Source organism: Solea solea, chromosome 7 (assembly GCF_958295425.1).
Source record: "Solea solea chromosome 7, fSolSol10.1, whole genome shotgun sequence".
Taxonomy (NCBI): domain Eukaryota; kingdom Metazoa; phylum Chordata; class Actinopteri; order Pleuronectiformes; family Soleidae; genus Solea; species Solea solea.
In genome coordinates this window covers 28,602,298-28,625,505 of record NC_081140.1, presented here as the reverse complement: position 1 = coordinate 28,625,505, position 23,208 = coordinate 28,602,298, and the positions used below count along the sequence as shown (strand labels likewise).

Genomic DNA, 23,208 nt, shown 5'->3' with positions numbered 1-23,208 from the left:
GATCCAATCATTTAGATTGCATTTGGTTTTTATCTCATCCTTAGTTGGTTAAGGATCGCCAATCATTAGGATTGTGCTTTTGAGTTAGCTTTTGTTTTGAAGTGTTTAGAGCCGTGTTTTCCTCCGTTTGGAGAGTTTTCTGTTTAAGTTTTACATGATAACCTTAGTCCGAGTATGTTTCCTCTTCGGGGTGATTTTTTTGTTCCGCGTTTATAGTTCCACAACGTTTCTCTTGTAGAGCGTTGCGCTCGCAATTTGTTATAGGTTTTCATAGCCACGCTTTTGTTTTTCCTCAGTAAAGAGGACCTGCCTTGAGAATTGTTTACGAGTGCCAATAAAGACAATTAAAAGGTCTCTGCGTCTGAGTCCTCTCTGATCCGTCTTGTTATCTCCTCTAAAACTTGGTGTTTTTAAAGGGTGAGTCCACCAAAATACCACTCTGTCTAAATGCTTTTAAAGGTTCAATCCACATTTTTAGATTTTATAACGCAGGTGTTCGGAAGGGGGAGGGGGCATCAGGGAGTGGGAGGGGTTTATGAGTTATTCTCTTTCAAAGGGTGTACCACTCAATCCTTTACCAGCACAAGTCCTGCACGCGAAGACACATACCGCAAGAACTGCAGGCACACTCGAAATTTCGGCACGGAATTGCGGAAATCTAGTTTGCCTTGTTTTTGTCTTTCCATTAGAAATCTGTAGTTTAGCTTTTCCATAGGAAAAAAACTATAGCTTTGTATTAAAATTATTTCTGAAATAAATAGATTTTCTAGATATAAGTTTATCATTTAAAAATTAAAGATTTTGTTCTACTTTGATGCTTGCTCAAACATTACCTCGATCTAATTTTTAAGATATGATATCTGATTAAAATATTGTCTATAAATAAATGACCAAAAATGATTGTATGTGGTGTAAAGGTAGATTGTACTCTTTGATTACCGACACCGCCTCATACCACCAAAGAAATACCGTTAAATCGCAAAAAAATCAATTTTTCATGAAACAGTTTTTTTTATCTGCATCAATCTTTTACCTCCTGAACATTTAAGGATCATTTATGGATATTTCTCAATCTGCTTAATCTCACTTGTAGTAGTAATTAAACACTAATGTAAACACTGCAATCTATTGGTGGGATGCCGTCATTTCGCGGATAATAACATAATTGCCAGGCATTGTGAAAATGTAGTTTATAGTCAATTCACTATTTAAAGCAACATAGATTTATTATAAGGCAACCTTTTTTTTAAGATCAATTAAGCACTTGCAGCTACATAAAATGACGTGGTTGGCCACATCTGTCCTGGGGGCTTGATATTGACACCCCTGCTCTAGCATCAAACAACGTTTAATCTGGATCTGATACAGATTACGGATTACAGTTATTTATTGTAAAATGGTAGTAGCTATAAGCAGCTTTCTTCTATAGTTTTTTAACAGATCACCCAAAAATGTAAAATTTTGGTCTTCTAACGGGCATAACTGTAGATTACGGAGTACGGATTGGGCGGCAAATTTAAATGTAACATGGTTCAGTCCCATTGAACAATGAATGGAATGAATTTTGTCCTGTTTATGTAAAATAGTAATAGATATAAATCAGACTAAATTTAATCTGGATCTGATCCAGATTATGGATTAGGCATTAGTTTGTATAACATGGTAATAGCTATACGCAGGCAAAGTTCTATACAAGCTTCCTTCTACAGTTTTTTTGACAGATCAAACTAAATTTTCCACGAGGTGATCACCCCAATATGTTCCCATTCAATTTTGGTAAGAATAAATAGATGAATTGTGTCATGTTTGATATGGTGACATTTATAAGCAGGTAAATTTCAGCTATTGGCCGATAATTGATGCAGATTTTCTGGCCCATAATTTTAGCCAATTTTCTTTTTCGTCCATCTGATGAAATATAAATGTAAAATGGTTTTGTATTTATTTTATATTACTTTTCTATCACAAATACACATTCACACGCTGCCAGCAAGTGTTTTGTCCAAGAACACATCGACATGAAAGACGACTCGCGCTACCACTGATCCACCGGTGTTTAATGATAACAAATAACCATTTGTTTAGTTTAGTTTAGTTTACAACACTAAAGTCATGTATTTTTCAATGAAAATAATGTCTAAGTAAATATTAAATACATGACAAAATGTAGTTTTGTAGTTTCTGAGAAGAAAAATGAGTCATTTGTAATAATTGGCTGATTAATAAGTGTTATAATCATAATCTCTTTTTGTGAAGCACTTTTGAGAAATGCTTCAGTAAAAGCGCCACTCTCAGTTTGACTGATAAACCCGCGGCGAGCTGTGGTTTAAAAGCTGAATTTCCAAACACAGCAGAAGTTCAGCACCAAGATAAAAAAGAGTGAGGAAGTTATGAGACGAGAATAACTTCCTCTGAAGCGGTGGACGCAGCAAAGATAGCAGCGATTTGCACAGAAAGCTGCTGCTTTCACAGCTCAGTGCATCGGTTTCAAGAGATTCCTCTCATGTGAGCGCACGCGTGTGTTTGTCTACATGCATGTTCTTATTGAGGCCACATGTAACGGCTCACCATGAAAACAACAGGGCTCATTCGTCCGTGCGCGGAGCTGTAACCTGCGCTTCTCTGAGGGGATTTTCAGGTCAGCTGCTCTCTATTAACTCAGCACAGTGAAAGCCTTTTGACCCCTGAACTGAGTCACAAACACTGATGCTATTGATGGCCTTTTTTACTCTGACTCACTCGAGAAGGGGAAAACCTCAGAACCAGACGAGACGAGGCGAGACCTTCTCACATATTTATATCTTTAGCACATTTAAAACCAAATTGCTGCAGAATAGAAAACAATATAAAAGTATAAAAGATATACGTTAAAGACAGCAAAGTGAGAAGGAAGTGAGGAAAAGGAGAGAGGAAAGGAAGTGATGAAGTAAGGAAACACTGTCATTGAAGTCAAAAACAGCCACGAGGGAGAAATGTCCTAAAAATACTGATCATGTGTGAGATCTGAACACGAGGTAAATGAGAATTAAAAACCTAGTAGTAAACAGATAAAATGTAATAAAACAGATAAGTAAAGCAGTTGCTTTAAAAAAAGTAAGTAAATATATTAAAAATAGAACATATTAGGTGCAGTAAAATAGAAGGACTAGTGTCAAACCCTACAAATAAATAACAGAGTACGAATAAATGATGAATCTCAGGTAAAGGGTTAAAAAGGCCTCAGCGACTAAACTAATAAAAGAATCTTAAAAACAATTCTAAAAGAATGGTCACATGTATGTTAGCCAATAAGTTGCTCTACTGTATTTTTACGTATAAAGTTAAAAAATAGTTAAACACATGTGCCGTAGAGAGTTTTAAATAGAAACTCTATTGTATCGCAAATTTTCTCCAAATTTTCAAAGATTCGGTAAAAAAAATGTGGGTAGTCAGTTCATTATTGCAGTTATATTAGCTTCTAAAGTTGTTGTTTCCTCATCATCTTCATCTACCTTTTTATAAAATACTGACTTTTCCAGCCGTGACCAAGTTAAAAACACTCGGTACATTTGCCATTTAATCGAACTTCTCTTTTCCTTTCACCACAACCTGTCTCGGCAGATGAGTCTGGTTCTGTAAGAGATTTTTCTCTCCACTGATGCCTCGTCTGCGTTTGCTCATTGTGTGAATTATTGGGTTTCTCTTCTCTCTATAATACTGTGAAGGTTTCTGCCTTGAGATAATGTGTGTTGGGATTTGTCGCTATACAATTAAAATTGATTGAATTGAGCAGATGGTGCTACGCTCCTTTTCAGCTTGCGAGTATTAGGTGTTTTCTGGTTGACCCAAGCACTTTTTAAAGGAGTATTTTTGTGCATAATTTACAGCCATATCTGTAAAAATGTATATCATTTTGAAGTGGTAAAGTAATTATTTCCAAGAGATGTTTGGTAAAACTTTATATTACACATATTATTTAAAACATATACACATTAATCTTTAGGAAAAAAAGGTTGGGGAGATTCTGTCATGGATCAAAATAACCGTAGCTGTGTTTCTAACAGACATTAACGCTTTTACTCATCACTCCAACAATACTCCTGCGAGCAGCGACGGCCACGTTTGTTTACAAAAGCGGAAATTAAGTTTCTTCTTCTTCTTCTTCTATTTCTAGACTCAAAAACACACACACCCACGACCTTTGTGACGATTCTGATCAGACTGCAGAGAAATGACACGCTGATGCTTCACTCTTTCCACCGCTGCTGCTCTCGCGCGGCCGCAGGTGCTTCACATTAAAAGTCTTGTAAAAAGTCAGCGAGGGGGGAAACATTACTGCCACAGTGTGAGTGTGAGGAGTCGCTGAGGCGGTGGGGTCGCGGGTGGGGGGTGTCGTGGTCACGTATGGATACAGTATTGACATACGTGAGTGTGTTGTGTCTGTTCAACAGCTCAGCATTCCACTCCTGTGCCAGGAAAAGACATATTGTATTTAAATTGAACTCGTCATTTTCTGTGAAATGATTTAGTGGCGTGCGTGTGTGTGTGTGTGTGTGTGTGTGTCACACACCAGCTGGCACACTCCTTGGCTGATGGTGTGTCACACACACACACAGGGAGGAAGGTCACAGGGTCGCGAGGTCGCGGCGAGTGCAGAGTGAAGAGAGGAAACAGGCCTAATCTCAGAGAGGCTGGCAGCTTCCTGTTCTGAGTGGAGGGTACACAGAGGACAGTGTCTCAGCGCTGGATACCCAGCGAGTGACTTTACTGTGTAATTCAATCAGGATTAGTTCACTTATTCACGCCCTTATTAGTTCACTCCTTCATGTCCTGGAATAATAGGGCAAAAGGGAGGAGCAGTAACTCTTTTTTTTGTTTGGTTTTAGCTTCTTTTTGCCCTTAAACTCAAAATAATCCATATTTATGCCATAAATTCAAAGCATTTCTTGTTAAAGGTCCAGTTTGTAGCAGTTTATGTGACTCAGTTTCTATGAAGCGCCATGTTGGCAGGCAGAAGTGAACAGGATCAGCGCTGGATTCAACCTTAAATCCACAGAGATCAACCAATATATCGCAAAACTTGACAGAGTGAATATTCTATTCCAACACAGTTATGTTATAGCATAATTAAACAAATATTAAAAGATATTAGGATTGAAAACTCACCCTAAAAACCCACACAAATGTATAACACAGCTTGTTTTCAACCCGGCTTATTTCACATACAGTAAAACACCTGTTACATATGCCGTCAAGTAGAATGTTGTAGTTCTTTTAACCCAAAATAATCCATATTTATGACATAAATTCAAAGCATTTCTTCTTAAAGGTCCAGTTTGTAGCATTTGGCAGCGTTTATGTGACTCAGTTTCTAAGAACCGCCATGTTGGCAGGCAAAAGTGAACAGGATCAGTGCTGGATTCAATCTGAAATCCACAGAGATCAACCAATATATCGCAAAACTAAACAAATGTAATAAGATATTAGGAATGAAATGCTTGTGTTTTCAGCCTGGCTTATTTCACATACAGTGAAACACCTGCCGTAAAGTTGAATGTTGTAGTTCTTTTTGAAGCACAGATCCAAAAACTAGAAGTTCCTTAGTGCAAACACAGGTGATTCAAACAAAAATAACCAACTCAAAAAGTCCATTCTGTGGCACCCATCACTTGGGGTACCAGAGTAAAATGGTACCCTGTAAGTACAATATATATATTGTAGTATATATATATATATATATATAGAACTCTTTCTCATCATGTCCTCGTCACACGGGCGCTTTAACGCTTTGCTGTTGCGTTGCTTCCTCAGACTGACGCAGTGAACCATGTGTCTGTTGCATCACATGCGTCTGATTAAAGTGATTAACAAAGAACAGTAAAACCAAATGTTTTGACAAATCACTCCGTTTTTCAGAAGTCGCCCATTTACAGAAACAAGCATTTACCTCATAAATCATGACACATGTTTGGGGTTTTTTTCCTCCCGCATCTGGTTACATCATCCATGTTTGATTTTGTAATAACTGTCGCAGCACTGTTTCATTTTATTTCAGCTTTGTTTCTTAAATGTTCATTTTAGGACTTTAAATTTAAATAACATTTAAATTAATTAATATTATTATCACTTAAAGAAAAAAAGAAAAACTAAACAAAGAAACCTTCACTGATTTCCCTACAATATCAATAAACTCTGAGTAATTCAGGTTAATTAAGTTATGAATTCATATTTAAAGTTGAGGCAGACATGTAGTGTGAGTTCTTTATGTGCGTTTGTTTCATTTAGAGATTAGTTTTGCTTCAAAATCATGTTTTTATCGTGAACTATGTGGCATTCCATATCAAAACAATTCCTTTTATTTCTGAAATTTTGCAAAATGTCATCACAAATGTCGTTATTGTGACATCACAACAGAAAATTATAATTATAATTTTAAGCTCAAATCGTCCGCTTCTACGGAACCTTTAAAAAAATAAAATGAAATTCATGCGAATTGTTGCAGGTGAAACTAAAGCAGGCATCAAAATAAAGTCCTTTGACCTTTTTTAATATGGTCATGTTTAGAATTAATTACACTGTAAAAAATATATATTTTCAAGAAAGTGAAATAAGCCTCGTTTCTGGGAAATTGTTCTTATTTTTTTTTTCCTTAAAAAGAAAAACTAGATTTCCGCAATTCCGTGCCGAAATTTCGAGTGTGCCTGCAGTTCTTGCGGTATGTGTCTTCGCGTGCAGGACTTGTGCTGGTAAAGGATTGAGTGGTACACCCTTTGAAAGAGAATAACTCATAAACCCCTCCCACTCCCTGATGCCCCCTCCCCCTTCCGAACACCTGCGTTATAAAATCTAAAAATGTGGATTGAACCTTTAAAAGCATTTAGACAGAGTGGTATTTTGGTGGACTCACCCTTTAAAAACACCAAGTTTTAGAGGAGATAACAAGACGGATCAGAGAGGACTCAGACGCAGAGACCTTTTAATTGTCTTTATTGGCACTCGTAAACAATTCTCAAGGCAGGTCCTCTTTACTGAGGAAAAACAAAAGCGTGGCTATGAAAACCTATAACAAATTGCGAGCGCAACGCTCTACAAGAGAAACGTTGTGGAACTATAAACGCGGAACAAAAAAATCACCCCGAAGAGGAAACATACTCGGACTAAGGTTATCATGTAAAACTTAAACAGAAAACTCTCCAAACGGAGGAAAACACGGCTCTAAACACTTCAAAACAAAAGCTAACTCAAAAGCACAATCCTAATGATTGGCGATCCTTAACCAACTAAGGATGAGATAAAAACCAAATGCAATCTAAATGATTGGATCTAACTAATAAAAGGTAAGTCACAAGCCTAGTGATTGGAGTTCCTAAAAGGCTGTGAAAATTAAACAAAAAATCTCTCCCAAGGAGGAAAACAAAAGCTATAAATCTTAACTAAGGTATCAGCTAACAGGCTATGATAAGAAAACTTACAAAATAAAGCATCGCTCACCAAGAGGATCAAAAACTTGATGATTCTGGGGCTGTGACGAGGCGCTATGGTGATCAGGCATGGACGAAAACACACTGGCACTGAAACAGGGGAACAGGGAGTTTTTATAGTCCACATGGCTTAATTGTCAGCAGGTGTGTGTAATCAGGGCCGGCAGAGGAGGGGGCGGGGCAAACTGCTGGAGTGACAGGAGAGAGGGAGAGAGAGAGATTCACAATCCCCTCTGTTTCCCATTCTCACAGAGAAAACAGCATGTTTTAAAGTTGTCATATCTCAAGAACGGTTGATGATAGAGATAAAATTTTTGGTTTGTGAGCGCCAGGAGGCTTTCAGCAGCTCCCATCTCAAAATTTGTGACAAACGGGCATGAATTGACAGAGAAATCACAGTTTTAAAATCACCCTCATCTTGATTTTCCACAACTCCAAAGCAGACATTTTAACATGGGAGTGAATTGAGACTGTGACCAGAGTTCTCTGTGCTTTGAGGTGATTTTAAGAAAAACTACAAGTCATATGAACATGACAAACACACACAGGGTTAGACGACAACCATGGCAACATTTTGATGTAAAAATTGTCTCTGTAGGTTGGAAATTGTGGGCAGGAGAAGAGTTTGTTTAGAAGTTTTTCTGATTATTTTGCTGGATCTTGCTAGAGTGTGTCACTCTAGCTCACACCTAACGACCACACACACACCCATTATAAAATCAGAAAGCTTTGAAAAAAAGTACAAAACTTAAACTGCGATAGTTCAAAAACCGTAACATGTATCAAAATGTCGACTTAGGTCAGAAAAGTCCCAAGTCTTGTGACCCGTTTAAACTTCCAACCACGTTTCTACGTTAAAGTATGACGACACTGTGATGCTCCAAAGCGGGCTTGGTTTTTTTCGGTCTCCCATCCACTTCAATGTTAATTTTTGTTCAGTTTTTTGTAAATATTATCCCAATGGTTATATGAAAATCTTAGAAAAGTCATAGCACACCATTCCCGGTCAAGGCGCACATTTTGATATAACTTGTGTTGGGGGTTTCTCAAAGATGCAGGAGGAGTAGCGTGCCGAAATAACGGGAGGGCGCGAGAATAAAAAGCAGAACTAGATTTCCGCAATTCCGTGCCGAAATTTCTAGTGTGCCTGCAGTTCTTGCGGCATGTGTCTTCGCGTGCAGGACTTGTGCTAGTAAAGGATTGAGTGGTATTTTGGTGGAATCACCCTTTGAAAGAGAATAACTCATAAACCCCTCCCACTCCCTGATGCCCCCTCCCGAACACCTGCGTTATAAAATCTAAAAATGTGGATTGAACCTTTAAAAGCATTTAGACAGAGTGGTATTTTGGTGGACTCACCCTTTAAAAACACCAAGTTTTAGAGGAGATAACAAGACGGATCAGAGAGGACTCAGACGCAGAGGCCTTTTAATTGTCTTTATTGGCACTCGTAAACAATTCTCAAGGCAGGTCCTCTTTACTGAGGAAAAACAAAAGCGTGGCTATGAAAACCTATAACAAATTGCGAGCGCAACGCTCTACAAGAGAAACGTTGTGGAACTATAAACGCGGAACAAAAAAATCACTCCGAAGAGGAAACATACTCGGACTAAGGTTATCATGTAAAACTTAAACAGAAAACTCTCCAAACGGAGGAAAACACGGCTCTAAACACTTCAAAACAAAAGCTAACTCAAAAGCACAATCCTAATGATTGGCGATCCTTAACCAACTAAGAATGAGATAAAAAACAAAACGCAATCTAAATGATTGGATCTAACTAATAAAAGGTAAGTCACAAGCCTAGTGATTGGAGTTCCTAAAAGGCTGTGAAAATTAACAAACAAAAAATCTCTCCCAAGGAGGAAAACAAAAGCTATAAATCTTAACTAAGGTATCAGCTAACAGGCTATGATAAGAAAACTTACAAAATAAAGCATCGCTCACCAAGAGGATCAAAAACTTGAGGATTCTGGGGCTGTGACGAGGCGCTATGGTGATCAGGCATGGACGAAAACACACTGGCACTGAAACAGGGGAACAGGGAGTTTTTATAGTCCACATGGCTTAATTGTCAGCAGGTGTGTGTAATCAGGGCCGGCAGAGGAGGGGGCGGGGCAAACTGCTGGAGTGACAGGAGAGAGGGAGAGAGAGAGATTCACAATCCCCTCTGTTTCCCATTCTCACAGAGAAAACAGCATGTTTTAAAGTTGTCATATCTCAAGAACGGTTGATGATAGAGATAAAATTTTTGGTTTGTGAGCGCCAGGAGGCTTTCAGCAGCTCCCATCTCAAAATTTGTGACAAACGGGCGTGAATTGACAGAGAAATCACAGTTTTAAAATCACCCTCATCTTGATTTTCCACAACTCCAAAGCAGACATTTTAACATGGGAGTGAATTGAGACTGTGACCAGAGTTCTCTGTGCTTTGAGGTGATTTTAAGAAAAACTACAAGTCATATGAACATGACAAACACACACAGGGTTAGACGACAACCATGGCAACATTTTGATGTAAAAATTGTCTCTGTAGGTTGGAAATTGTGGGCAGGAGAAGAGTTTGTTTAGAAGTTTTTCTGATTATTTTGCTGGATCTTGCTAGAGTGTGTCACTCTAGCTCACACCTAACGACCACACACACACCCATTATAAAATCAGAAAGCTTTGAAAAAAAGTACAAAACTTAAACTGCGATAGTTCAAAAACCGTAACATGTATCAAAATGTCGACTTAGGTCAGAAAAGTCCCAAGTCTTGTGACCCGTTTAAACTTCCAACCACGTTTCTACGTTAAAGTATGACGACACTGTGATGCTCCAAAGCGGGCTTGGTTTTTTTCGGTCTCCCATCCACTTCAATGTTAATTTTTGTTCAGTTTTTTGTAAATATTATCCCAATGGTTATATGAAAATCTTAGAAAAGTCATAGCACACCATTCCAGGTCAAGGCGCACATTTTGATATAACTTGTGTTGGGGGTTTCTCAAAGATGCAGGAGGAGTAGCGTGCCGAAATAACGGGAGGGCGCGAGAATAAAAAGCAGAACTAGATTTCCGCAATTCCGTGCCGAAATTTCGAGTGTGCCTGCAGTTCTTGCGGCATGTGTCTTCGCGTGCAGGACTTGTGCTGGTAAAGGATTGAGTGGTATTTTGGAGGAATCACCCTTTGAAAGAGAATAACTCATAAACCCCTCCCACTCCCTGATGCCCCCTCCCCCTTCCAAACACCTGCGTTATAAAATCTAAAAATGTGGATTGAACCTTTAAAAGCATTTAGACAGAGTGGTATTTTGGTGGACTCACCCTTTAAAAACACCAAGTTTTAGAGGAGATAACAAGACGGATCAGAGAGGACTCAGACGCAGAGGCCTTTTAATTGTCTTTATTGGCACTCGTAAACAATTCTCAAGGCAGGTCCTCTTTACTGAGGAAAAACAAAAGCGTGGCTATGAAAACCTATAACAAATTGCGAGCGCAACGCTCTACAAGAGAAACGTTGTGGAACTATAAACGCGGAACAAAAAAATCACTCCGAAGAGGAAACATACTCGGACTAAGGTTATCATGTAAAACTTAAACAGAAAACTCTCCAAACGGAGGAAAACACGGTTCTAAACACTTCAAAACAAAAGCTAACTCAAAAGCACAATCCTAATGATTGGCGATCCTTAACCAACTAAGAATGAGATAAAAAACAAAACGCAATCTAAATGATTGGATCTAACTAATAAAAGGTAAGTCACAAGCCTAGTGATTGGAGTTCCTAAAAGGCTGTGAAAATTAACAAACAAAAAATCTCTCCCAAGGAGGAAAACAAAAGCTATAAATCTTAACTAAGGTATCAGCTAACAGGCTATGATAAGAAAACTTACAAAATAAAGCATCGCTCACCAAGAGGATCAAAAACTTGAGGATTCTGGGGCTGTGACGAGGCGCTATGGTGATCAGGCATGGACGAAAACACACTGGCACTGAAACAGGGGAACAGGGAGTTTTTATAGTCCACATGGCTTAATTGTCAGCAGGTGTGTGTAATCAGGGCCGGCAGAGGAGGGGGCGGGGCAAACTGCTGGAGTGACAGGAGAGAGGGAGAGAGAGAGATTCACAATCCCCTCTGTTTCCCATTCTCACAGAGAAAACAGCATGTTTTAAAGTTGTCATATCTCAAGAACGGTTGATGATAGAGATAAAATTTTTGGTTTGTGAGCGCCAGGAGGCTTTCAGCAGCTCCCATCTCAAAATTTGTGACAAACGGGCGTGAATTGACAGAGAAATCACAGTTTTAAAATCACCCTCATCTTGATTTTCCACAACTCCAAAGCAGACATTTTAACATGGGAGTGAATTGAGACTGTGACCAGAGTTCTCTGTGCTTTGAGGTGATTTTAAGAAAAACTACAAGTCATATGAACATGACAAACACACACAGGGTTAGACGACAACCATGGCAACATTTTGATGTAAAAATTGTCTCTGTAGGTTGGAAATTGTGGGCAGGAGAAGAGTTTGTTTAGAAGTTTTTCTGATTATTTTGCTGGATCTTGCTAGAGTGTGTCACTCTAGCTCACACCTAACGACCACACACACACCCATTATAAAATCAGAAAGCTTTGAAAAAAAGTACAAAACTTAAACTGCGATAGTTCAAAAACCGTAACATGTATCAAAATGTCGACTTAGGTCAGAAAAGTCCCAAGTCTTGTGACCCGTTTAAACTTCCAACCACGTTTCTACGTTAAAGTATGACGACACTGTGATGCTCCAAAGCGGGCTTGGTTTTTTTCGGTCTCCCATCCACTTCAATGTTAATTTTTGTTCAGTTTTTTGTAAATATTATCCCAATGGTTATATGAAAATCTTAGAAAAGTCATAGCACACCATTCCCGGTCAAGGCGCACATTTTGATATAACTTGTGTTGGGGGTTTCTCAAAGATGCAGGAGGAGTAGCGTGCCGAAATAACGGGAGGGCGCGAGAATAAAAAGCAGAACTAGATTTCCGCAATTCCGTGCCGAAATTTCTAGTGTGCCTGCAGTTCTTGCGGCATGTGTCTTCGCGTGCAGGACTTGTGCTAGTAAAGGATTGAGTGGTATTTTGGTGGAATCACCCTTTGAAAGAGAATAACTCATAAACCCCTCCCACTCCCTGATGCCCCCTCCCGAACACCTGCGTTATAAAATCTAAAAATGTGGATTGAACCTTTAAAAGCATTTAGACAGAGTGGTATTTTGGTGGACTCACCCTTTAAAAACACCAAGTTTTAGAGGAGATAACAAGACGGATCAGAGAGGACTCAGACGCAGAGGCCTTTTAATTGTCTTTATTGGCACTCGTAAACAATTCTCAAGGCAGGTCCTCTTTACTGAGGAAAAACAAAAGCGTGGCTATGAAAACCTATAACAAATTGCGAGCGCAACGCTCTACAAGAGAAACGTTGTGGAACTATAAACGCGGAACAAAAAAATCACTCCGAAGAGGAAACATACTCGGACTAAGGTTATCATGTAAAACTTAAACAGAAAACTCTCCAAACGGAGGAAAACACGGCTCTAAACACTTCAAAACAAAAGCTAACTCAAAAGCACAATCCTAATGATTGGCGATCCTTAACCAACTAAGAATGAGATAAAAAACAAAACGCAATCTAAATGATTGGATCTAACTAATAAAAGGTAAGTCACAAGCCTAGTGATTGGAGTTCCTAAAAGGCTGTGAAAATTAACAAACAAAAAATCTCTCCCAAGGAGGAAAACAAAAGCTATAAATCTTAACTAAGGTATCAGCTAACAGGCTATGATAAGAAAACTTACAAAATAAAGCATCGCTCACCAAGAGGATCAAAAACTTGAGGATTCTGGGGCTGTGACGAGGCGCTATGGTGATCAGGCATGGACGAAAACACACTGGCACTGAAACAGGGGAACAGGGAGTTTTTATAGTCCACATGGCTTAATTGTCAGCAGGTGTGTGTAATCAGGGCCGGCAGAGGAGGGGGCGGGGCAAACTGCTGGAGTGACAGGAGAGAGGGAGAGAGAGAGATTCACAATCCCCTCTGTTTCCCATTCTCACAGAGAAAACAGCATGTTTTAAAGTTGTCATATCTCAAGAACGGTTGATGATAGAGATAAAATTTTTGGTTTGTGAGCGCCAGGAGGCTTTCAGCAGCTCCCATCTCAAAATTTGTGACAAACGGGCGTGAATTGACAGAGAAATCACAGTTTTAAAATCACCCTCATCTTGATTTTCCACAACTCCAAAGCAGACATTTTAACATGGGAGTGAATTGAGACTGTGACCAGAGTTCTCTGTGCTTTGAGGTGATTTTAAGAAAAACTACAAGTCATATGAACATGACAAACACACACAGGGTTAGACGACAACCATGGCAACATTTTGATGTAAAAATTGTCTCTGTAGGTTGGAAATTGTGGGCAGGAGAAGAGTTTGTTTAGAAGTTTTTCTGATTATTTTGCTGGATCTTGCTAGAGTGTGTCACTCTAGCTCACACCTAACGACCACACACACACCCATTATAAAATCAGAAAGCTTTGAAAAAAAGTACAAAACTTAAACTGCGATAGTTCAAAAACCGTAACATGTATCAAAATGTCGACTTAGGTCAGAAAAGTCCCAAGTCTTGTGACCCGTTTAAACTTCCAACCACGTTTCTACGTTAAAGTATGACGACACTGTGATGCTCCAAAGCGGGCTTGGTTTTTTTCGGTCTCCCATCCACTTCAATGTTAATTTTTGTTCAGTTTTTTGTAAATATTATCCCAATGGTTATATGAAAATCTTAGAAAAGTCATAGCACACCATTCCAGGTCAAGGCGCACATTTTGATATAACTTGTGTTGGGGGTTTCTCAAAGATGCAGGAGGAGTAGCGTGCCGAAATAACGGGAGGGCGCGAGAATAAAAAGCAGAATAAACGCGCACGATTACAAGAGATGCCTTGCAGCGCAAGGCATTCTAGTGAGAACCCTAGGGTTCTCACTAGAATGCCTTGCAGCTGCAGGCACTAATAAACGCGCACGATTACAAGAGATGCCTTGCAGCGCAAGGCATTCTAGTGAGAACCCTAGGGTTCTCACTAGAATGCCTTGCAGCTGCAGGCACTAATAAACGCGCACGATTACAAGAGATGCCTTGCAGCGCAAGGCATTCTAGTGAGAACCCTAGGGTTCTCACTAGAATGCCTTGCAGCTGCAGGCACTAATAAACGCGCACGATTACAAGAGATGCCTTGCAGCGCAAGGCATTCTAGTGAGAACCCTAGGGTTCTCACTAGAATGCCTTGCAGCTGCAGGCACTAATAATCACTTTTCTTAATACTTAATCACCAGTTACAAGTTAAAACAATGGTTTACATAAAATCCCAAACTGGTTTGTGTTTGTAAACATAAACATTTCCTACATTATAGACCCATGATAGACAAGTAAATATTTCTTAAATTTTGTCCTGTTTTTCTTCATTTTCAGGCACATTTTTAAGTTTTCTAGCCAAGCAAAATAGAACTTCCCCCATTGGCAGAAGTCATGAAAAGTCTGGAATTTTTGCACAAAATAATTTTTAATGTACAGTATGTAGTATATGAATGAAAAGCAAATAAACCTAAACATCGCACTTGTTTTGTGAGATAAGGAAAGGTTATGTAAGTTAAAAGATGGTGAATTCTGGGGGTTTTTTAATACATGTTTTTGCCAGGAAAACAGTATTTACTGTGAATTCTGCATTCATTCATTCATTCATTCAAGCTTTTTATTAAAACGTCTTTTCTACGAAACACAACAGGAACAATCTCAACAAGAAAGAATACAATAAATGCAAAAAAAAGTTTTCTCTTTTGAAAAAGAATATTTGTCTTACTTCTCACAGAGCTGTTTTTACAGTGTATACAGAAATGAGTTTGAATCATGTTTTAGTTGATTAAACAAATTAAATTTGAATGTTTTTTGAAGTGACAGACTTTTTTCCACGTACAGGTTTTTAACGTCATTATCTTTTTCAAAAATCAGCGGATTCTATGGTGTATTTGTTTTATTTTAATCACTGGAGCAGCTGTTCACATTAAACGTGTGGAGATGTTGATTCACTGAGCTGCTGCTTCGCCGCTTCTGTATCAGTGTGGCTGTGTCACAAGATAAGAGGCGTCTTATCGGCTTTAACCGTAATAACCATTTATCAGAGCGATAGTCCCTCCCCCCTCCCCCCTCTAACCACTGAATTTATCTGTGGTGTCGAGTTTATCACCAGTTCATCATCTCACTGCAAAAGGGTTAGGGTTAGTAAACATTTCCAGAGAAGTTGGGAGATTTTATTAAAATACAGTCAAAATTCCTGCTTTCCCCTCCTAATAAAGTATTTCTGATTTTGATTTAAATCAGACTTAAATCTTTTATTTCAAATTTAGAAACTGATGCCTGTGACAAAGAGGAAAGTTGATCAGATTGTCTTTAAATTAGACTTTTGAATTGTTTTGCAGGTGAAATATTTGTCTTGAGCTGCTCGACAGTCTGTGGTTGCCACCGTCGCCTGGTTCTTCTCTTCATGAAGCTCCATTCATTTTCAATAGGAGACAGATGTGGACAGCAGACAGATGTGGACAGCAGACAGGACAGAGAATGAGACCTGATGTACTGCTGAAAAAGACATGGAGTTTGTGGTTAAACATGTTCTTGTACATCAGTGGAACCTTCTCATCTATGAAGATCAACCATGCCATGTTCTCTGACAGATGCTGGGGTTTTTTTTTTGTATCTTTCCTAAATAACCGTCTTTTTCATCTCTGCCATGGAGAATCTGTGAGTTTGTCATGTGACCACAGAATGTTTCCACTGTGTCTCACTTCATCTCCGATGATTTCAGGTCCAGAGACGAGGACTTTTTCCGATGTTCTCACAGAAACGAGACAGTTTCTCGCACAGTATCACCCGAGGGCCTGATGTTCACGCACATTCAGGACCAATTTCTGCTCTTGGTATTTACTCACACTGAGATTTCCAACTGTAGATGGTGATAAAAAGCTGGTGGACCACGACACTTGGTAAATGTTTCACACCCAATCATCATACCTTCACGGTGAAGGTTTCACGATTAATCGAGTCATCGCTTGGTCCACAAAGTGTCAGAAAAAGCTGAAAAATGTTGGAAATGATGATGTTTTCGAATGTCTTTGTTTTTGTCCACAAACCAAAATGATTAAGTTTTTAATGATGTCTTTGTTTTATGGAGAAAATATTCACATTTAAGAAGCTGAAACAAACAGAAATCTTGTTTTAATCATGAAAAAAAGCTTAAAAATAGTTGACGATTAATCGAGTAATTGTTTCAGCTCTTGTGCGCTCCCATTCAATTTTGGTAAAAATCAACCCACTGATAACGTCACAAAAAAAAAGATCTTACAAAAATAATCTGATAAGAATTTGCATGATATGTGGTATGTGTTTGCAGGGTCCTACACTTTATCATGAGACTCAATTTAATCCACATCTGATCCAGATTACGTGTTTTGCCTCAATTTAAATATAACAAAGTTCTACAGAAGTTTCCTTCTACAGTTTGTCACTCAAGTGTGTTGCCAATAAAGTTTGCTAAGAATCCACCCCCTGATGACGTCACAAAAACAAACAAAACGGGGCTAAACTGTAGATTGCGTAGTACAGATTGTGACGTCTGAACAGATCACGATGAATTTGGTTACGTTTATGTCGGATGGTGATAAAGATCCACAAAGTTCTTCTTGATCCAGTGGATTTTTTTTACATCTTTGCAAAATACGATTAGTTTTGTCAGCAACAACTGTAAAAATCTTTTCTTTTTCTTCTTTTATCTGTTAAGCAAATGTTCAAGTCTTTGAACAAATTACAGAATTTACCTTTTATTGCCTCTTTAGAAACATTTCTGGAACAGGGGTTTTGCATTTCCACCGCAGTTGGTATCGTTGAGTGTGTTATTATCACTGACCTGTGTTTTACTACAGCCTTTCTTTTTTAAATTTCAGTCCATGTCTGCGAGGAACTCTGTGAGTCTGCGTTTCCTCCAAACTCACCGCTGAAAGCGGATCCGAGCTGAGGCAAAAGCGGCACTCGGTTGTTGGAGAAATCTGCTTTTGCTGTGCAGCACTTACACCGATGGCATGGCAAAGAAGTCCTAATGTCTAATAACAAGCCCTTACTTGTCTTTTTATTGGCCCGTGCAGCTGGTTTTGAGCTTTAGCAGTATAACACACAGTTCAAGTTCTCTGCACATGATTACTGGGCCAACATGAAAGCTTGTTGGACGAGGAAGTGGGTACCAAATTACCATTATGTGATCTGGGTGGATTACCGTAGCACTCAGCTCATATAAAACAGAGCTAATCTAACATGAGAGCCTCGCAGTGGTTGTTTGGGTTCACCTCGGTGTCTGCCTGCGTCAGATACTCAGCGGTGACACGGTGACTCAGGCCCAGACACGGTTTAAAAAAAGAAACATCGATTTGTAACACGTTCCACATACGCGGTTACGTGTGTGAGCGCTGTCACTTAAAGCGACAGAAGCGGCCGCGCACTACAGCGGGATCACGCCGAGGGTCACGTCATTACAGAATTACCACATAATGAGAGTCATTTGGACTAATCACAGCCGCTGACTCAGACAAAGAGAAGGAAAGGAGGAAAAAAATGTGCAGAACTAAGAGCTGCAGGTGCAACATTAAAGGGGGATTTTGGAGTTTTTTCTACCTGGTACAGGGTTATGGGTTCTTAGAAGAACGTTTAGAGCTTGTTCGCTCGATAGATCAGTTTGGCCAGCAGCGACAACATAGTGGCAGTGTCTATGATATAGTCCTATGAGGAATCTGGGACATTCTACATTACAGAAACACTTTGCCGCTTCATCTTCCTGCAACGACTCTCAAGACTCATCAGAAATTCTGTTCAATTCTGCAGAGTCTGGTGGCTTTTTAACCATTTTCTCTACGTAGCTCCCCCTGCAGTTTTGGAGTCCAAAATTAATCAAAAAAGTCATAGTATGGTATGTCATCCAAAATCGGTCAAAAAAGTCATAGTATAGTTTGTCGTCCAAAATCAGTCAAAAAAGTCATAGTATAGCTGGTTGTCCAAAATGAGTCATAAAGGTCACAGTATAGTATGTCGTCCAAAATGGGTCATATATGTCATAGTATAGCATGTCGTCCAAAATCACCCAAAAAAGTCATAGTATAGCATGTCGTCCAAAATCACCCAAAAAAGTCATAGTATAGCATGTCGTCCAAAGTCGGTCAAAAAGGTCATAGTATAGTATGTCGTCCAAAATCGGTCAAAAAGGTCATAGTATAGTATGTCGTCCAAAATCGGTCAAAAAAGTCATAGTATAGCATGTCGTCCAAAATGAGTCAAAAAAGTCATAGTATAGCATGTCGTCCAAAATCGGTCAAAAACGTCATAGTATAGCATGTCGTCCAAAATGAGTCAAAAAAGTCATAGTATAGCGTGTCGCCCAAAATCGGTCAAAAAAGTCATAGTATAGCATGTCGTCCAAAATCGGTCAAAAAAGTCATAGTATAGCGTGTCGTCCTAAATCGGTCAAAAAAGTCATAGTATAGCATGTCGTCCGAAATCGGTCAAAAAAGTCATAGTATAGGATGTCGTCCAAAATGAGTCAGAAAAGTCATAGTATGGCATGTCGTCCAAAATCGGTCAAAAACGTCATAGTATAGTATGTCGTCCAAAATCGGTCAAAAAAGTCATAGTATAGCATGTCGTCCAAAATGAGTCAAAAAAGTCATAGTATAGCATGTCGTCCAAAATCGGTCAAAAACTTCATAGTATAGTATGTCTTCCAAAATCGGTTAAAAAAGTCATAGTATGTCGTCCAAAATGAATGATGAAAGTCATAGTATGTTGTCCAAATTGTCATAGTACAGTATCTTGTTCAAAGAGACACCAAGACCACTTGTTTAAAACAGGGTTTGAACCCAGGTCTTCTGTTTCAAAGGCAAGAGCACTAACCACTACACCAACCTTGTAGACCATTGCATCTTGTCCATAGTATAGTATGTCGTCCAAAAGGTCAAAAAAGTCATAGTATAGCATGTCGTCCAAAAGGTCAAAAAAGTCATAGTATAGCATGTCGTCCAAGATCGGTCAAAAAGGTCATAGTATAGCATGTCGTCCAAAATCGGTCAAAAAAGTCATAGTATAGCATGTCGTCCAAAATCGGTCAAAAAGGTCATAGTATAGTATGTCGTCCAAAATCGGTCAAAAAAGTCATAGTATAGCATGTCGTCCAAAATGAGTCAAAAAAGTCATAGTATAGCATGTCGTCCAAGATCGGTCAAAAACCTTATAGTATAGTATGTCGTCCAAAATCGGTCAAAAAAGTCATAGTATAGCATGTCGTCCAAAATCGGTAAAAAACGTCATAGTATAGTATGTCGTCCAAAATCGGTCAAAAAAGTCATAGTATAGCATGTCGTCCAAAATGAGTCAAAAAAGTCATAGTATAGTATGTCGTTCACAATCGGTCAAAAACGTCATAGTATAGCATGTCGTCCAAAATGAGTCAAAAAAGTCATAGTATAGCATGTCGCCCAAAATGAGTCAAAAAAGTCATAGTATAGCATGTCGTCCAAAATTGGTCAAAAACGTCATAGTATAGTATGTCTTCCAAAATCGGTTAAAAAAGTCATAGTATAGCATGTCGTCCAAAATGGGTCAGAAAAGTCATAGTATAGCATGTCGTCCAAAATCCGTCAAAAACGTCATAGTATAGTATGTCGTCCAAAATGAGTCAAAAAAGTCATAGTATAGCATGTCGTCCAAAATCGGTCAAAAAAGTCATAGTATAGCATGTCGTCCAAAATGAGTCAAAAAAGTCATAGTATAGCATGTCGTCCAAAATCGGTCAAAAAAGTCATAGTATAGCATGTCGTCCAAAATGAGTCAGAAAAGTCATAGTATAGCATGTCGTCCAAAATGGGTCAGAAAAGTCATAGTATAGCATGTCTTCCAAAATCTGTCAAAAACGTCATAGTATAGTATGTCGTCCAAAATCGGTCAAAAAAGTCATAGTATAGCATGTCGTCCAAAATCGGTCAAAAACGTCATAGTATAGTATGTCGTCCAAAATGAGTCATGAAAGTCGTCCAAATTGTCATAGTATAGTATCTTGTTCAAAGAGACACCAAGACCACTTGTTTAAAACAGGGTTTGAACTCGGGTCTTCTGTTTCAAAGGCAAGAGCACTAACCACTACACCAACCTTGTAGACCATTGCATCTTGTCCATAGTATAGTATGTCGTACAAAATCAATCAAAAAAGTCATAGTATAGCATGTCGTCCAAGATCGGTCAAAAAGGTCATAGTATAGCATGTCGTCCAAAATGAGTCATGAAAGTCATAGTATGTTGTCCAAATTGTCATAGTATAGTATCTTGTTCAAAGAGACACCAAGACCACTTGTTTAAAACAGGGTTTGAACCCGGGTCTTCTGTTTCAAAGGCAAGAGCACTAACCACAACACCAACCCTGTAGACCATTGCATCTTGTCCATAGTATAGTATGTCATCCAAGATCGGTCAAAAAGGTCATAGTATAGCATGTCGTCCAAAATCGGTCAAAAAAGTCATTGTATAGCATGTCGTCCAAAATCGGTCAAAAAAGTCATAGTATAGCATGTCGTCCAAAATCGGTCAAAAAGGTCATAGTATAGCATGTCATCCTAAATCGGTCAAAAAAGTCATAGTATAGCATGTCGTCCAGAATCGGTCAAAAACTTCATAGTATAGTATGTCGTCCAAAATCGGTCAAAAAAGTCGTAGTATAGCAAGTCGTCCTAAATCGGTCAAAAAAGTCATAGTATAGCATGTCGTCCAAAATCGGTCAAAAACGTCATAGTATAGTATGTCGTCCAAAATCGGTCAAAAAAGTCATAGTATAGCATGTCGTCCAAAATCGGTCAAAAACTTCATAGTATAGCATGTCGTTCAAAATCGGTTAAAAACTTCATAGTATGGTATGTCTTCCAAAATCGGTTAAAAAAGTCATAGTATAGCATGTCGTCCAAAATCCGTCATAAAACGTCATAATATAGCATGTCGTCCAAAATCGGTCAAAAACTTCATAGTATAGTATGTCGTCCAAAATCGGTCAAAAAAGTCATAGTATAGCATGTCGTCCTAAATCGGTCAAAAAAGTCATAGTATAGCATGTCGTCCAAAATCCGTCAAAAACGTCATAGTATAGTATGTCGTCCAAAATGGGTCAGAAAAGTCATAGTATAGCATGTCGTCCAAAATCGGTCAAAAACGTCATAGTATAGTATGTCGTCCAAAATCGGTCAAAAAAGTCATAGTATAGCATGTCGTCCAAAATGAGTCAGAAAAGTCATAGTATAGCATGTCGTCCAAAATGGGTCAGAAAAGTCATAGTATAGCATGTCTTCCAAAATCGGTCAAAAACGTCATAGTATAGTATGTCGTCCAAAATCGGTCAAAAAAGTCATAGTATAGCATGTCGTCCAAAATCGGTCAAAAACGTCATAGTATAGTATGTCGTCCAAAATGAGTCATGAAAGTCGTCCAAATTGTCATAGTATAGTATCTTGTTCAAAGAGACACCAAGACCACTTGTTTAAAACAGGGTTTGAACTCGGGTCTTCTGTTTCAAAGGCAAGAGCACTAACCACTACACCAACCTTGTAGACCATTGCATCTTGTCCATAGTATAGTATGTCGTACAAAATCAATCAAAAAAGTCATAGTATAGCATGTCGTCCAAGATCGGTCAAAAAGGTCATAGTATAGCATGTCGTCCAAAATGAGTCATGAAAGTCATAGTATGTTGTCCAAATTGTCATAGTATAGTATCTTGTTCAAAGAGACACCAAGACCACTTGTTTAAAACAGGGTTTGAACCCGGGTCTTCTGTTTCAAAGGCAAGAGCACTAACCACAACACCAACCCTGTAGACCATTGCATCTTGTCCATAGTATAGTATGTCATCCAAGATCGGTCAAAAAGGTCATAGTATAGCATGTCGTCCAAAATCGGTCAAAAAAGTCATTGTATAGCATGTCGTCCAAAATCGGTCAAAAAAGTCATAGTATAGCATGTCGTCCAAAATCGGTCAAAAAGGTCATAGTATAGCATGTCATCCTAAATCGGTCAAAAAAGTCATAGTATAGCATGTCGTCCAGAATCGGTCAAAAACTTCATAGTATAGTATGTCGTCCAAAATCGGTCAAAAAAGTCGTAGTATAGCAAGTCGTCCTAAATCGGTCAAAAAAGTCATAGTATAGCATGTCGTCCAAAATCGGTCAAAAACGTCATAGTATAGTATGTCGTCCAAAATCGGTCAAAAAAGTCATAGTATAGCATGTCGTCCAAAATCGGTCAAAAACTTCATAGTATAGCATGTCGTTCAAAATCGGTTAAAAACTTCATAGTATGGTATGTCTTCCAAAATCGGTTAAAAAAGTCATAGTATAGCATGTCGTCCAAAATCCGTCATAAAACGTCATAATATAGCATGTCGTCCAAAATCGGTCAAAAACTTCATAGTATAGTATGTCGTCCAAAATCGGTCAAAAAAGTCATAGTATAGCATGTCGTCCTAAATCGGTCAAAAAAGTCATAGTATAGCATGTCGTCCAAAATCCGTCAAAAACGTCATAGTATAGTATGTCGTCCAAAATGGGTCAGAAAAGTCATAGTATAGCATGTCGTCCAAAATCGGTCAAAAACGTCATAGTATAGTATGTCGTCC

General features: G+C 38.7%; 1 protein-coding gene across 1 annotated transcript in view; it reads left to right on the top strand.

Annotated features, from left to right (window-relative positions):
* Positions 1 to 17,196, top strand: part of dph1 (diphthamide biosynthesis 1) — a 207,464-nt gene extending 190,268 nt beyond the window's left edge. Inside the window, exon 13 of the mRNA XM_058633730.1 lies at positions 15,944 to 17,196. Within this exon, the coding sequence (XP_058489713.1) occupies positions 15,944 to 16,086 (143 nt within the window). The 3' untranslated portion in view covers positions 16,087 to 17,196. The remainder of the gene's footprint in view (positions 1 to 15,943) is intronic.
* The last annotated feature ends 6,012 nt before the right edge of the window (positions 17,197 to 23,208 follow it).